Source organism: Callithrix jacchus, chromosome 14 (assembly GCF_049354715.1).
Source record: "Callithrix jacchus isolate 240 chromosome 14, calJac240_pri, whole genome shotgun sequence".
NCBI lineage: Eukaryota > Metazoa > Chordata > Mammalia > Primates > Cebidae > Callithrix > Callithrix jacchus.
Window position 1 is genome coordinate 45,374,352 of NC_133515.1, and position 17,724 is coordinate 45,392,075.

Here is a 17,724-nt window from a genome sequence, read left to right on the forward strand (position 1 = left end):
AACATATCTTAACATAAATAATTCTTAATTTTCAAGAAAAAATTCATGGCAATGTTGTTTTATATTATGGAAATTTATTTAATCTCTGCTCTAGAGAAGACATTTGGCTTCTCATGCCTGCTTCTGCATTCAATCCATTAACAACAACACACACCATGTGGCCTCTGGGAAACATCACTGTATGACTGTGAAAGAGTAAATGACAGTAAAAAAAGGCATTCACGAAAAGTCACAGTACTATTATGAAAATATGTTTGTGTCAGTTGTGGTGGCTCACACCTATAATCCTGGCACTTTGGGAGGCCAAGGCGGGTAGATCACTTGAGGTCAGGAGTTCAAGACCAGCCTGGTCAACATAGTGAAACCCCATCTCTACTAAAAATACAACAACTAGCTGGTGTGGTGGCACATGCCTGTAATTCTAGCTACTCGGGAGGCTAAGAAAGGAGAATCGCTTGAACTTGGGAGGCAGAGGTTGCAGTGAGCCAAGATTGTGCCACTGCACTCCAGCCTGGGCAATGGAGCAAGACTCCATCTCAAAAAAACGAAAAAGAAAAAGAAAAGAAAATACTTTGACCTAACAGATTTCTTAAAAGTGTTCTGGGGACTTCCAGGGCTCTCTGGATCATACTTTAAGAAGTGATATAATAAAACAACAGATCAGTATTGTCTGCCTTTGAACTTAAATGAAAATATATACTAGTATGCATTTCTTTGAACCTGCCCTTTTATGTTTATATGATTTATTTGTGTTGTTACATGTAGCAGTAAGTACACTTTCATTACTATGTAGTAATATCATCATGCATTTGACGATGCTGTTATACTTCATCCATTTTACTACTGATAAACTTTTGAGTTCATTTCAGGTAATGACTTTTATAAATAATACTGCAATGAGCATTTTAGTATAAGCCTTTTGATGCACATCTATATGCATTTTCCTGGGGATATTTGTTACTAGGATACAGAAATTTATTTATTTTTGAATGTTCATTTTGAGTTGAATGACTGTCTTAACTTCATTTATTAATTCAGTTTATCTTAAGATTATTTTGAATTTTCTCTTATTTCATGTCCATGGATGGGAAGAATCAATATTGTGAAAATGGCCATACTGCCCAAGGTAATTTATAGATTCAATGCTATTCCCATCAAGCTACCACTGGCTTCACAGAATTAGAAAAAAACTACTTTAAATTTCATATGAAACCAAAAACAGAGCCTATATAGGCAAGACAATCTAAGCAAAAAGAGCAAAGCTAGAGGCATCACACTACTCGACTTCAAACTATACCACAAGGCTAATGTAACCAAAACAGAATGGTACTGTTACCAAAACAGATATATAGACCAATGGAACAGAAGAGAGGCCTCAGAAATAACACCACACATCTACAACCATCTGATCTTTGACAAACCTGACAAAAACAAGCAATGGGGAAAGGATTCACTATTTAATAAATGGTGTTGGGAAAACTGGCTAGCCATATGCAGAAAACTGAAATTGGACCTCTTCCTTACACCTTATACAAAAATTAACTCGAGATGGATTAAAGACTTAAATTTAAGATCTAAAACCATAAAAACCCTAGAAGAAAACCTAGGCAATACCATTCAGGACACAGGCACGGGTAAAGACTTCATGACTAAAACACCAAAAGCAATGGCAACAAAAGCCAAAATTGACAAATGGGATCTCATTAAACTAAAGAGGTTCTGCACAGCAAAAGAAACTATCATCAGAGTGAACAGGCAACCTACAGAATGGGAGAAAGTTTTAGCAATCTATCCAACTGACAAAAGGCTAATATCCAGAATCTACAAGAAACTTAAACAAATACCATCTCACACCAGTTAGAATGGTGATCATTAAAAAGTTGGGAAACAGATGCTGGATAAGATGTGGAAAAACAGAAATGCTTTTACACTGTTGGTGGGAACATAAATTAGTTCAACCATTGTAGAAGACAGTGTGGCAATTCCTCAAGGATCTAGAATCAGAAACAGCATTTGACTCAGCAATCTTATAACTGGTATACACCCAAAGGATTATAAATCATTCCGCTATAAAGACACATGCACATGTATGTTTATTGAGGCACTGTTCACAATAGCAAAGACTTGGAACCAACCCAAATGCCCATCAATGATAGACTAAATAAAGAAAATGGGACACACATATACCACAGAATACTATGCAGCCATAAAGAAAAATGAGTTCATGTCCTTTGCAAGGACATGGATGAAGCTGAAAACCATCATTCTCAGAGACTAGCACAGAGCAGAAAACCAAATACTGCATGTTCTCACTCATAAGTGGGAGTTGAACAATGAAAACACATGGACACAGGGAAGGGAGCATTATACACCAGGGCCTGTCGGGGTGGTGTGGGGCAAGGGGAAGTATAGCATAAGGAGAAATACCTAATGCATGTGGGGCTTAAAACCTAGATGGGTGCAGCACACCACCATAGCACATGTATACCTGTATAATACACCTGCATGTTCTGCACATGTATCCCAGAACTTGATGTATAATTTAAAAAGAGGTTATTCTGAATTTTCAAAATTATACAATCATGTAATCTGTACATAATTACAGTTTTACATCTTCCTTTCCACTCTACATTAGTTATTCCTTTTTCTTGCCTTAGTGTATGCTAACTATATGCTTAGTGGGGATATGATCTCTACTGCAATGCTGAATAGGAGTGGTAATAGTAGACATACTGGGTTAGTTCCAATAACATGGGAGAAACTTTAATATTTCGCTATTAAGTATGAAGTTAGCTGCTGGTTTCTGTAGATATTCTTTATTAAACTGAAGAAGTATTTTCTATTCTTACATTGTTAAGAATTTTTAAATAAATGGGATTTTGAACTTTATCAAATGACTTTTCTCCATTGAGATGATTATGAATTTTTTCTTTTAAACTGTGTTATGAACTGAATTGTTCCCTCCCAAAATTGAACTGAATCAGTCGCCTTTGCATGCAAAATTTCAGGATATAATATTTATGCATTTTAAAAGGCATAAATCAGAACTATTCAAGTTGAAAAATATGAGTTATTCAAGTGCTAAAATGGCAATACATTTTAAAGAGAAATAATATGAATGTGAAATTAACAGAATATGTTAAAATATACTATTGTAACAAAGATATCCATCTTCTAGAAAATCCTGCTATAGGCTTTTAAGATACAGTGGGGGAATTAAATGTTTTATATGTACACATGCTGACTAATGTCTTATTGACACAGAAGACAATAATCTACTAGAATGCATTGCTAGAATATTTTGGTTTGCCAAGTTAGAATGGCAAATAAATCTTTCTGAAATAGGGTTATATAATTATAACATGTTACTGTAAACACTATGGATGAAAGTATAGCTAAAACTAAGAGATCATAATTTGAATTCTCAAAATAAGGAATTAGAATATATAGGGCAATGTAAATAAATGAAGCAAGTATAGAAACAACCATCAATCCAGGATTATTATATTCAGTTGGTTTAGAGGGTACCATGATGATTCAAAGCACCATTAGAAAAATATAAAGAAAACTGCACATGTATGAGTAAGACACCTAAACACACCTAAAATTATAGTTATACTATATACAACAACTACTGAGGAAGCCATCTCTCTAATATCTAAGAAAGGATTAAATAACAGGTATTTAGGTCTGAGTGATTCAGTTTTTATATCTGGATTCCCCAGTATTCAGATCTTTACATTAGTCAGCATGTCTAGAAAATACACTGAGAAAGTACAAACAGTAGAAACATGACTAAAGCCCCTAACCTTTAGGCCAGTGGGTTTTATCAGATTTTTAATACACTGTAGCATGTAGCTACATAGTTACATGCTATCAAAATAATGGAATTAAATGCTACTAAAATGCTATTTAAAAACTCATTTTACCTATAGCAGTTTGCCCCATACATGCAGGACGTCCTCTTGACCATGTTTTCTTCAGAACCTTGTAGAACTGAATTGGAGGGATTAGAGCTGGACTCAGGATGAGACCCTTGAGACTCATCCCGGAATGACTCGCCCTGGGCACTCAAACAATTCTCAAAACAGCTCACTGCATCATCTTCTTCATGTGGTTTTCTTTTGGTGGCAATTTTACGTTTAGAAACTTTACCAAGTTCCTCTATTGGAAGTTTATTTCTCTGTGTATTAGTCTTAATATTATTCATCTCTGCATTACTTAATGTGACTGCAGAGAATGATTGTGGCATTTCCTATAAAACAAAAATGAAAAACATCAGAAATAAATGAAATATTTTAAAAAAGAAACTCAAGCATATCAGCACAAAACTACAAGATCCATGCAAAATGTAAACTTAAAACTTCAAGATTCACATTTTAAAGTTATTAAATGCCACTCTTTTCTGTTCTTAGTTTAATAACTTAAAACATTTTTAGTTATTAGAAAAGAAATTTACGGTTGTATTAAACCTTTACAATCAATATGGTTGTATTAAACCTTCAGTGAAAAATAACCAGAAAATACAATAAAATATAAGAGAAGACATCTGCTTTCATTAAACGTAATCTTTAATATCTCTTAAATGTCACTGTTTAACAATACGTCATGTTCAACAATGTGTCATGTTCTTAACATGCACTGTCCTTATAATTTCTTTTCTTTTTTTTTTGAGATGGAGTCTTGCTCTGTCCCACAGCCTGGAGTGTAGTGGCACGATCTCTGCTCATTGCAACCTCTGTCTCCAAGATTCAAGCTATTCTTCCACCTCAGCTTCCCAAGTAGTTGGGATTACAGGCACATGCCATCATGATGTCTAATTTTTGTATTTTTAGTAGAGCTAAAATACCAGGGTTTCACCATGTTGGCCAGGCTGGTCTCGAACTGCTTGCCTCAGGTGATCCACACACCTCAGCCTCCCAAAGTGCTGAGATTACAGGCATAAGCTACTGCCCCTGGCCCCTTATCATTTCTTATAAGCTACATTAATGTATAATACATTATTTCTGCCCTCTAAATATAATCATGATTTTAACATAGCCAAATAATAAAATTGTTTTGCCCTCACGGAAAATTTTGCAAGATCTGATTCTTTTTCCAAATTGGTCAGAACATAGCTTTATGCAAAATTTAAAGTCTTCAGACTTTAAATTTATCTAATAAAGGCTTGAGTTTAACCAAACTGAAAGTGCTTTTAACCAAATAAATATTCTCATTAAGCACTGCAGAAACTTTATAATTTGTACTTACTACCAGCGCAAACAATAAGCCTGGTCTTATTCTGTTAAAAATTATCTTTTAATTACTTATACTTCTTGTGGAGTAGAAACAATGCTCAGATAAACCCCAGTCCTCCTGGTAACCATTTGTAGGATGTGATAACAACATACCAGATACATATCAATGTTTGCTTCCATTTATAACTAAGGACTCATGTATGCTGGATGCCATCTGAAAAAAAAGCTGGTTTTACATTACCTAATATTTAATAGCTTAAATTTCTTAAGAAGATATTTCATTTTTTAAGAAACAGTATATAAATTTACAATGCTACTGAAACTGACTGACTGCCTTGAAAAAAGGAAACTATATCTTAACATGGTTCTTATAGTAACAGATAACCTATGGGAAAAATAATCCTTTGGATTATCTTGGGGCTGACCCTCACTGTAACATTCATATATATCTCTAAAACATATGCCCTTTGCTCTCAAGCTGCACAATTACACCCCAATCTCATCCCCCCAACTACAGGACTAACTGGCTGGTGCCAGCAACTGGAATTCTCGAGTGAGAATTGGGCAATCCTAACCCAACCCCCTACTTGGTAGTCCCTCACTGGGTCAGTTCTCCCCAGTTTTCTTTTTCCTTGTTCAGGTAGCACTGGCTAACAGAAGTTCAATAAAATGTATCTCTTGTTCCTGTTGGCATTTCCAAACTCCACAAGTAATTCTCTTAGAGTGTCCCTCTTCTCTTGATTTTAGAAAAGGTAGAAATAATGTCTCCCATAAACACTGCACTTCCCTTAACCTTAAAACCTTCTGGCCTCTCAATTCTCTTTGTATAAAGCCTAGGGGTTGGGATGGTGGCCACTTTCGCACCTTTAAATACACCATAAAGGGAAAAGGCTGTTTTTCACTGCTGAGAGCCCCTTAACATGGGATACTTTATTAGTACTTCTGCTCACAGCTTTGAGCCTTAGCAGCAGTTCTGGGACAACAGGGAAACAATTCCATTCAATATCATATCACATTTAAAAAAAAAAAAAGGTCAACTAGGGAAGTGGTTAAAAAAATTAGATTATATTCTTATTTTGAAACACTATGCAGACATTAAAATAAAAACATCTAAAGATGTTTTAAACTAAACAAGAACAATATCTATATTGTGATGCCATTTAGTTTTTTTTTTTAATTCCTTATATATCTGTGTGCCTTCACTGTGTAAATCCAAATGAAAAGAGTTAGAAGTATATAAACCAAAAATTAGTACGGCAATGATACTGAAGGATGAAGTAAATGGAGGTTTTCATTCTTCAAATGCTTCTGATACTTCCATTTTTGACGATAAACATGTATTATGTTGCCATTTAAAAATAAAAATAAAAAACCAACAAAATGAAATATAAGAAATGAAATGTAGAGTATCATATTTCAACTCTGTCAACTTCCACGAAAGATTAGAGTTTGTTTTATTTTTAAATCCTCATGAGGAGTATATGTTTAATATGCTAACTTATTCTAAAAGAGAAAGGACTGTTAAAGTCCCAAATATCAATACTATGGATCAGAGGTTCTCAAATATATTTTAAGAGGATCAAAAGCTGGAAATCACAATGCTCTTCATGAACTCCATGAAATACTGATTTATAGTACACCCTTGGCATTCAAGAATTTAACATTCATAGTTTAAATTATTTATAAATGGTCCAAAAATCCATTACATGCAGTAATTTGTAAGTTTGCTGAGACAGAAATTTGCACTGTGCCAATTACAAAGCTCAGGAGCTAGAGTAAGTCACTGAACTGGCAAGTGAGGGAATAGGAAAGATGGAAGGTGCTCTGTACTTAGAAGTAGGAGAAAAGCAGAGAGCTCTATATTTCCTAAGCATCCCACATTGTTTATTTCTTAGATTAGGTGAAAATGCACAGGATTAAATGTGGAAGGCTGGTAACTCAGAATAGAGTGGCCAGATCCCCTACAATGTAAATATACATGTTAGAGACCTGAGGGACTGAAGAGCATGGAGCTGATAGAGGGTGACCTGGGTGTCTGGAGGTTGTGGGAAGGTATTATTAAGGCTACTGAAATAGCCGTTTAACCTATCAAACAAGCCCTTCTCTTGCCTCTCAACCATCTGAGTGTTAATGTACTAGAAGGGAGAAGATAAAGAACTTCCACCTAGAACAAATTCAATAAAGTAATTTATTGTTCTTTCCAAACTGCTCCTGGCAAGAATGTCTGTGGTGATAAATTACCTTGAAAGTCCTGCATCAATTCCATTAATATTGACGTGCTACAAGACTAAAAACTCCTAACCTCCAGGCCCAACTTCACTCCTGAGCTTCAAACTCATACATTCAACCACTAGCTACACATTTCTTTCTCAATATTCCATGCTCCTCAAACTCTAAATGTCAATACTGACATTCTGCCTCTGTGTTCTCTGGCATAGTTTCTGCCAACACATTTCATTTATTCATGCTAGACAGAAATGTAGAAGTCTATCTTTTACTCCTTCTTGTCCTCTCTCCCCAGATTCAAGCAAGAAGTCCTACAATTTTATTCCTAAATATTTATATAATCCAATACTTCTTACCATCCTTAAAGTCACTGCCCTAGCTTAGATTCTCTATTATATCACTGTGTTAATTCCACAATCTCTTCCCTTACCTCCACATCTTTAATCTTGTTCTTTTCCAATCTCTCCTCTAGCAAGCTGCCAGGATTGTATCTGTGACTGAAAACATTTCAATAAACTTGTTGAACTGTTGTCTTCACCCTCATCTCACACTGCCATCTATCTGAGGCCTTGTAACTTACTCTGACCAAAAGAATTCAGCGTAAATGACAATTCCAGTTGTAGGCCTGAAAAGATCTAACAGCTTTGACATCACTTTTTTGGGGCCCAGCTGTCAGGTAAAGATGCTCAGTCTGGGCTACTTCATGGTACAAGGAGGGAGGTGGCCCCCAGCCATTCCACCAACCTTTGCTGAGGCACCATTCACATGAGTAAAGCTACCACAGATGCTCCATCTTCAGCTGAGTTCTCAGCCGAATGAAGCCCAGTTGATACCAAAAATGTGTCATAAAAGAATTGCCCAACTGAGGCCGGCCAACCCTCACAATGATAAGACAGAATATAATCATAATCACTGATATAATCATGTTGTGTTAAGCCACTAAGTGTTGGGGTAGCTTATTTCACAGCAATAGACAGCTAAAACACTTTGCCAAACTACTTTCACTTACGTTGTTTCAGTTAGGCTTCCATCATTTACAAGAGTTCTCATTAGATTGTGTAAAGGATAATACATTGTCTTAGTCTGTTTTGTAACTGCGATAACAATATCACAAATTGGGCAATTTATAAAGAACAGAAATTTATTCTCTTACAGTTCTGGGATCTGGAAAATCCAAGATCAAGGCACCAGCATCTGGTGTGGGCCTTTTACTGTGTTCTTATGTGAGGGAAGGTGGAAGAGCATGAAAGGATGAATGCTGTGTCATTCATGGCAGAAGAGTGAAAGCATAAACCCAATCCTACAAGCTAAGTCCACCTTGTTATAGAGATAAGGTCTCCTTATGTCGCCCAGGCTGACCTTAAGCTCCTGAGCTTAAGCAATCCTCCTGCTTCAGCTTCCCACGTAGCTGGGACTATAGGCACTGCATCCAGCTTTGCAAGCCCTTTTTACAGCAGCATTATCCATTCATGAGCATGGAGCATATAACCTAAACAGCCTCCCATTAGGCCCCCTCCCAGTTCTGTTGCACTGAGGATTAAGTTTCAACATAAATCTTTAGAGGAGACAAAAACACTCAAACCATGGCAACCATCCTTTTCACTAAAGTTCATCAATTCAAGTACCCTCACTTTCATTACTAGACAGTTACATAATTTTGTAGAAAGACATACAAGAACTGATGAAAAATACAGACTATTTCTGAAAATGAAGAGAAGTTACTAGAGTCACAAAACTCTTTTCATAGTCTAATATGTATGGTAGAAAAGTTCATTATACCCAAAATGAAAAGACCTATGTTTGAAGCCAAGGTTCCTAACAATGTGAACTTGGGCCTTAGTTTCCTCTGAGGTGCTCAATGATGGTACATCGGTAGGTCTCAACTTTGAAGGGACGCTAAAATTGGGAGAGTTTAGGATACCACCGATGCACAGGCTCCACACACCAAATGAATCAGAATCTCAGAAACAAGGTCTAGTTGGGCAAAAGTGATTTTTGTCCCTTCTTTCCACTGCTTCTCCTACTTTTCCAAAAGAGAATGTAATTAATTCTAAGTACACTGATCCAAATGTAGGCCTGGCTAAACTGTTATTGGTTTTTTTGTAGCTGGCAACCTCCTGTCATTAGACTAGATAGGTGAGCCTAACCTTTTGTTTCCTCTCACCTGCTCTGCACTATAGCCATCCCTTTAGGACTAGCTGTTCTAAAGGTTCAGTGTTCAGACTCAAACTAGTCAGAGATGGAGGGTGGGGTTTGGAAAGGCCCTGTTGGGATCTTCAGTTTAAGTCATGTTCTCTGCCTCAGCTTTACCTGCATAAAGAATCATGAAAACTTAAGCCTTATTTTTCCTGTGCTAGAAGAGGTAAATCTCCCTCAGAAGGAAGGAGAGAAAAAGCAATTGGCCAAATAGAACTTGGGCATTTTGGGGACCTGTCTGTAATACTCCCCTGATGTCATCAAAACCTCACAATACCTTGAATATTTTAAATCTGCTCCTCTCTATAATCTAACAATTAAGATGTTTCTCAAAGTTTTTCTTGTGATTATCAAACTTTATGGGTTGGGATAAATAGAGGAAAACATGTATACTATAGATTTTCTTATGAATACAATAATTTCTATTTAAAAAGGCAAACAATTGTCATATTCGGAGTTCAGAGAATAGAGTATATGAGGGCTCAGTGTTTATACAAAAAAAATTTATTTTACTAAGTTTTATGGCAAATATATGTGAAGCAGAAAACATTTTGTTTTCATGTATTAAGCTCGCCTCCATAAGTAAAGCAAAGGAATTGAGTGCATAGTGACCAGGCCCCACTTCTCTAGCTGGAAGACAGACTCCAGTGAGAAGCTGGAGCGACAGGGGAAGAGTAAGAAGAATGTATTCAAAGACTGATCTCTAAGGTAGATGCTGGCATTTCAATCATTTTAGTACACAGTCTTCTATGACCAATCCTCTTCCTTTGGTTTTCCCTGAGACTAAGACAGGGATCCATCCACAGAGCTCACCCACAAGACTACAAGGATCATGAAAACTGTCATCATAAGCCACCTTTCACTAGAGAGGAAGCATGCCTGAACTTTTTCTCCAGGGGCCATCTCTACCTTTCTCTCTCTTTTTAAGTACTTCTAATAAGCAGTCCTCATTTTATTTAAGTACCCAGTATTACAGAATGCTTATTTCAGTCAAACCATTCTAGTGAGTCAGCAAAAAACTGAAAGAGGAAATAAGGTCTAGAAATATACTGTGAGTCAGCCCAGAAGTGATCCTGCAACAGGTAATTAAGAAATATCCCATCATTTGTTTTTCTCATCACACTCAGCAAGAAAATGGTGGCTAAATGCAATCTGAGAACAACCAATGGAATAAGAGAAGCCAGGTTTCATAATGGAGGTGCCAAATTATGACCAGAGTCAGGTGGCCTCCACTTTTTTTTTTCCCAGTCTGTAAATTTCTAAATGTCATGGTTTTATTTTCTACAAAGGAAACAAATACTATATTAAAGATTTGTTTCAGTAAGTCTGAAAAAATTGGGCTAGTTTTTGTCTTCATAGACTCAACAAAAAAAGGCAGTTTTGGCTTCTCCTTGTACCACATATGATCAATTTCTATCTAAAATACCTAACAAAGAAACAATCAAATAATGAATTTTTTAAAAATCACCTTTGTTGAAATGACAGACTCTTCCTGATCAGCATTTTTGCACTTTTCTCCTGTGTCTTGTTCTGCTGATATATTTTCTGAACTTCCTGCAGAAATTAATTGCCTTCTTCCTTGCTGTGTTATGTTTAGTTGGGTGTTATCTTTGCAGATTTCTTCTTTTCCACTTCCCTGGGTTATGTTACCTTAAACACACATAAAGAAAAAGAAGAAGAAAATCATCTTCTGTATTTTCAAATGTCAATAATCCATACTAAAAAAAGAAAAAGGATTCGAGACTAGCCTGGCCAACATGGTGAAACCTGGCCTCTACTCAAAATACAAAAGATAGCCAGGTGTGGTGGCATGCATCTGTAATCCTAACTTCTCAGGAGCCAGAGGCATGAGAATCACTTGAACTCAGGCGGTGGAGGTTGCAGTGAGCTGAGCTCATGCCACTGCATTCCAGCCTGGGCAACAGAGTGAGCCTCTGTCAAAAAAAAAGCGGGGGGAAGGGGGGAAAAAGGATAAAAGGGTAAATAAAATTAAAGTTCCATTTATAGTAATGCTAACTTGAAAACACTTATGTGCAAATCTCAGAAAGTATTAGGCAGCAAAATGGCCAAGGGCTCCAGTCCTGGATTCTACCAGGCTGAGATGCCAATGGGGGCTCCATCCATTAACTATTTTATCTTACCTTTCTCAACTTTGGTTTCATAACATGGATAATGGGAATTATGATTCATGGAATTATTAGGAGAAGTAAATGAAGACATATAAACTAGCAGAGTACCTGATACACGTTATTTTTATAATTGTAGAATTGAATTTCTCTGACAGAAAATCTGACTCACAGCTATCCAATGAACTTTACATATACTTATTAAACTGTAACACACACACAGTGAGAAATTAAGCTCATTTTTTTTTTTATGACATGGAGTCTTGCTCTGTCACCCAGGCTGGAGTGCAGTGGCACAACCTCGGCTCACTGGAACCTTCGCCTCCCAAGTTCAAGCAATTCTCTTGCCTCAGCCTCCCAAGTAGCTGGGATTACAGGTGCGAGCCACCACACCTAGCTGAATTTTGTATTTTTAATAGAGACGGGGTTTCACCACATTAGCCAGGCTAGTCTCAAACTCCTGACCTCAGATGATCCTCCTGTCTGGGCCTCCCAAAGTGCTGGGATAATAGGCAAACCCAACATAACCCAAACAGGAGAGTGATTTCTACCAACTTTGCCCATGAAGTAAATAAATCTCAATAACAATGGACATTGTTACTTACTTAGGTAAGTATCCCATAAAATACTTACCTAAAGTTTAATGCAGTTGGCAAACCTAAGTCACTATCATATTTTGTTAACAAATTCATAATTGTCCATGGCAAATTATCCTTCTCCTCTACTTGAGAGTGATATCTTCATGAAGGCAAAAACTTTACATGCCTTGTTCACTGTTCCTCCCTTGTGTCTCTAGTATCTGCAACTATGCCTAGCACAAAACTGGTGTTCAATAAATATTTCTGACTAAATGAATTCTGAACGTAAACAATTTGTCCAAAGATTCTCTTAAGAGCCAGGATATAGGTATGTAAAGCAATATGTAGTCATTATTCCAATATTCTAAAGCAGGGATTAGCAGACATTTTCTGTAAAAAGCCAGAGAGTAAATACATTAAGCTCTGTGGGCCATACAGTGTCTGTCATTACTACCCAACTCAGCCCTTGTAACATGAAAGCAGTCACAGACAACACATATATGGCTGACCGTGGCCATGTTCCAATAAAACTTTATTTATAAAAGCAGGCAGTGGGCCAAATTAGGCACATGGGCTGTAGTTTGCTTAGTCCAGTTCCAAAGGACATTCAAGTAGCCTGAAATAACATTCCCTCTTTAAGTTGAGGAAAGAACTGCCAATAGAATACTGTCCTGTCCTTATTATCAAATAGGAATATCAGTTGAATCAATGTAAAAATAACATATTTATCACAGGAAACTTGTGAATAAACTATTCTAAAAACTAAACTTTAAATTATTTAAATATTCATCATGAATCTAAATTAGAAAATATTTCGTATCATTTCTGGAAACTGTCATAAATATGACTTAATAGGTCTGTGTAGCTTGGTACACCAAATGACCAAATGCCAAGTGAAATACTGAACTAATGGTATTGCTGATTATGCTAAGAACTATAGTAAATTAAACAAGACACAGCTTCCACTCAAATGGTAGTCCATATATTCCAAGTGTCACACATGTACCCCAAATTCTAAAATTAAAAATATATATATTTTAAACACTCAAAACTCCAAATTCTTTACTACAAACCCCCTCTAGGGACTAGGGCTAATTTTTGTTTTTTGCATAAGAAGCCATTTTGATATTATTAAAATGCTCTTCACAAAGAGTATATAAAAAATGAATAGCTTAAAATGGCTCAAAAGAGTCTTTATATCTGGTATGACAAATATTCTTCTGAAATCTAAAATAGGTACAGTTAAATGATAGAAATATAAAAGAAATTAACTATTAATATAAAACAGCTTAATTTTCACTATTAATAATGGCACTTACATGAGCTGTTATACTAACACTACATGAACAAGAGCTCAACTATATATATGTATCATTAAAAATACATCCATTCAATCTTACCCTCTAGAGGAACTACTCCCAGCTATATTAACTATTACATGTATATACTTCTCAATTTTTTCCTGTTTTTAAGCAAATATATCTACAAATACATATGCATAAACATATACAGGACTTAAAGTACAAATGTTATTATTTCTGTGGTTTAAATACCTAGGATTACAATTTCTGGACCAAAGTGTATTGTATATGTAAAAATTTAAGAGATATTACAAGTGATTTTGAAAGGTTATACTAATTTATACCTCTACAAGTAATTTTTGATAATACTCCTTTCTGCCAACACTGGATATTATCAATTGCTTAAATGTTGATGAGTTAATGAACAAAAAATGGTAACAAGTTGTCTTCAATTTACATTTTCCTACTTGATCGTAAAGTCATACATTTACTATTTGTATTTATTCTTCTGTAGCATGTCATATATAATGTTCAAAATTTCTACTGAGTTTTATCATTTTTGTTACTAAATAGACAATGTTTAAAAAACCTTCTTTTATAAATGTGGTAGATATATCTCAGTATATCATTTACCAGTCTGTTATTTACCTCTGACTTTATTTATAGTATCTTTTGCATACAAGTATTTTTCCTTTTTATTTAGGTGAATCTATCAGGTTTTCTCTTAGGATTTCAGGCTCTCTATGATCTAAAGAAAGTGTACAGAAGTAATCAAAATATTTTTCCCATACTTTCTTCAAATGCCTTAATTGTTTTAATTTTTATATTAAGACTATTAATTCAATAGAAATTTGTTTCTGAATGTAGTATAAAGTAGTATTTTAATACTATTTTCTTCCAAATGGAGAGCCAATTTTCTCAATGTCATTTGCTGTATAATGTATCTTTTCTCTATCAGTTTGAACTGATATGTATTTATATATTAAATGTATGTTTTTTAAATCTGTTTCTGGGTGCTTCATTCTTTTTTTAACTGGTCTAACTAACTTACCTATTCCTCCACCAGAATTATCAACTACTAAAAACAGGCATCATGCCCAGATCAGGAGAGTTCCATGAAGAAACATAATTTTTCAATTATTCAAATTGTCCCTGACTATATATGGAAAACCTCTCAATTCAGTGCTCCAAGATTAAAATCTCACATAGAAGGCTTACATAAAGAAAAAGACAGACTAACCATAACTATAAATAGAGATATCCTAAATCAAACATTAGCAAATTTAATCTAACAGAGTATAAAAATAATAAGTTATCATGACTGAACTTATTCCAGGAACGTTAGCATAGTATATATGGATATCTACTAATATCATTAATTACATTAACACATGAAAACGCAGAACTATTTCTATACCAAAACATTTTAAAAATAATTCAACAGTTATTCCTGAAAAAACAGTAAAAATAAAATGAACCATACTAAACATGAGATCACTATTCATCAGAATCTAATACCAACCATATAAAATGCCAAAATACTAAGAGAATTTCTATTAAAATCAGGAACAAGAATAGACCAATTTTAAGCATTTTTATTTAAAGTAGATCAGAAGAGCAAAAATTACCCTAATTCTATAGATAATATGATTATACAGCTAGAAAATATGAGGTTCAAAAACTATTAAAATTAGATAACTTGGCAAAGTTGCTGGAAACAAAGTAAACAGAATAGCACTTTATATAAATGTAAGTACATTTTGAACTGTAGTCCAATTAAAATAATGCTAGCTCAATATTTATAATCGGCATCAAATTGCCATACTGAAAATATTCACAGTATAAAATTAAATGCAAACCAAACAGTATGAGGACCAGTTCAATCTTCACCAGCATGTGCCATGTTTTACAACTTCATGTTGGAAGCTTGGAAGATGGAGGAAGAAGAGCTCTATGGAATAGCATGATACCAGTGAAAATATAAAAGCTCCTTTTTCAATCTACCAAGAGTATCCTAACCTAAGAGTTATGGTTAGTCTGCAGCCTGGAAGGCTGAAGGAACAGAGATAAATGGAGTTCAAGAAAGGGGAGGTTCTGAAAGCCTTTCCCTAAATATAGTTAGTTCTCAATCACTAAGGACATGTAAAAAAAATTTAGCCCAGGCCTGAGAAACTCATGACAACATCCAAGAGCTAATACCTGAGACATAAAAAATAAAATTAACTAGAACTATATTGGCTGTCCACTTTCAACACTTCCATTCAACATAGCACTGGAAGTCCTAGTCAGAGCAACCAGACAAGAAAAAAAAATAAAGCGCATCCAAATCAGTGAAGAGTCAAGAAGTCAAACTGTCATTGTTTGCTGATGATATGACTGTACACCTAGAGACACATCCAAAAAGCTCCTAGAACTGATAAATTCAGTAAAGTTTCAGGATACAAAACCAGTGTGCACAAATCCTTAGTACTGCTATGCACCAACAGTTCTTGAGAATCAAATCAAGAACTCAACCCCTTTTACAATTGTTGCAAAAAAAAATTAAAAAGCAAAGCAAAACTTAGGAATACTCTTAACCCAGGAGGTAAAATACCTCTACAAGGAAAACTATAAAACACTGCTAAAAGAAATCACAAATGACACAAACAAATGGAAACATATCCCATGTTCATGGATCAGTAGAATTAATATTGTGAAAATGAACATACTGCCAAAAGTAATTTACAAATTCAATAAAATTCTCATCAAAATACTATCATCATTCTTCAGAGAACTAGAAAACACAATCCCAAAATTCATGTGAAACCAAAAGACAGCCCCAAGCAAGTCTAGCCAAAGCAACACTAAGCAAAAAGAACAAATCTGGAGGCATCACATTACCCAGCTTCAAACTACACTACAAGGCTACAGCCAGTAAAATAGTATGGTACGGGTACAAAAACAGGCACATAGACCAATGGAACAGAATAGATAACCCAAAAATAAAGCCAAATAATTATAGCCAACTGATTATCGACAAAGCAAACAGAAATACAAAGCAGAGAAAAGACACCCTATTCAACAAATGGTGCTGGGATAATTGGCAAGCCACATGTAAAAGAATGAAACTGGATCCTCATCTCTCACCTTATACAAAAATCAACTCAATATGGATTAAAGACTTAAATCTAAGACCTCATACCATAAAAATTCTGGAATATCAGAAACTTCCTGGGCATTGGCTTAGGCAAAGACTTCATGACTGGGAACTCAAAAGCAAAATGCAATAAAAACAAAGATAAATAGATGGGACTTAATTAAACTAAAAAGCTCCTGTTCAGCAAAAGAGATAATCAGCAGTGTAGAAAATCTTCACAAACTAAGCATCTGACAAAGGACTAATATCCAGAATCTACAAGAAAAAACAAATCAGCAAGAAAAAAAAAAATTCCATCAAGAAGTAAGCTAAGGGCATGAATAGACAATTCTCAAAAGAAGATATACAAACGGGCAACAAACATACAAAAATAAATGCTCAACGTCACTAATTATCAGGGAAATGTAAATCAAAACCACAATGCAATGACACCTTACTCCTGCAAGAATGGTCATAATTTAAAAATCAAAAAAATAATAGATGTTGATATGACTGTGGTGAAAAGGGAACACTTTTACACTGCTGGTGGGAATGTAAACTAGTACAACCTTTACGGAAGATGGTATGGAGAGTCCTTAAACAACTAAAAGTAGATCTAACATTTGATCCAGCAATCCCACTACTGGGGATATACCCAGGAGAAAAGAAGTCATTATATGAAAAAACACTTGGATACACATGTTTATAAAAGCACAATTCACAGTTGTAAAAATATGGAGCCCCAAATGCCAATCAATGAGTAAAGAAACTGATATATATAAAATATATTTAATCCGTGTGTGTGTGTGTATACACACCATGGAATACACACACACTATGGTACACACACCATGGAATACTACTCAGCCACAAAAAGGAATGAAATAATGGCAGTTGCAGCAAACTGTATGGAATTGGAGACCATTATTCTAAGTGAAGTAACTC

At 35.2% G+C, this 17,724-nt stretch overlaps 1 protein-coding gene across 10 annotated transcripts in view; it reads right to left on the reverse strand.

Annotated features, from left to right (window-relative positions):
• The window catches only part of APLF (aprataxin and PNKP like factor), a 121,678-nt gene that overhangs the window by 22,060 nt on the left and 81,894 nt on the right, over nt 1–17,724 (reverse strand). For all 10 annotated transcript variants that reach the window (XM_078349167.1, XM_054244880.2, XM_054244879.2 and 7 more), the window contains 2 exons: nt 11,128–11,309; nt 3,930–4,255 (listed from right to left, as the gene is read on the reverse strand). In XM_078349167.1, coding sequence (XP_078205293.1) covers nt 3,930–4,255; nt 11,128–11,309 — 508 coding nt within the window. The remainder of the gene's footprint in view (nt 1–3,929; nt 4,256–11,127; nt 11,310–17,724) is intronic.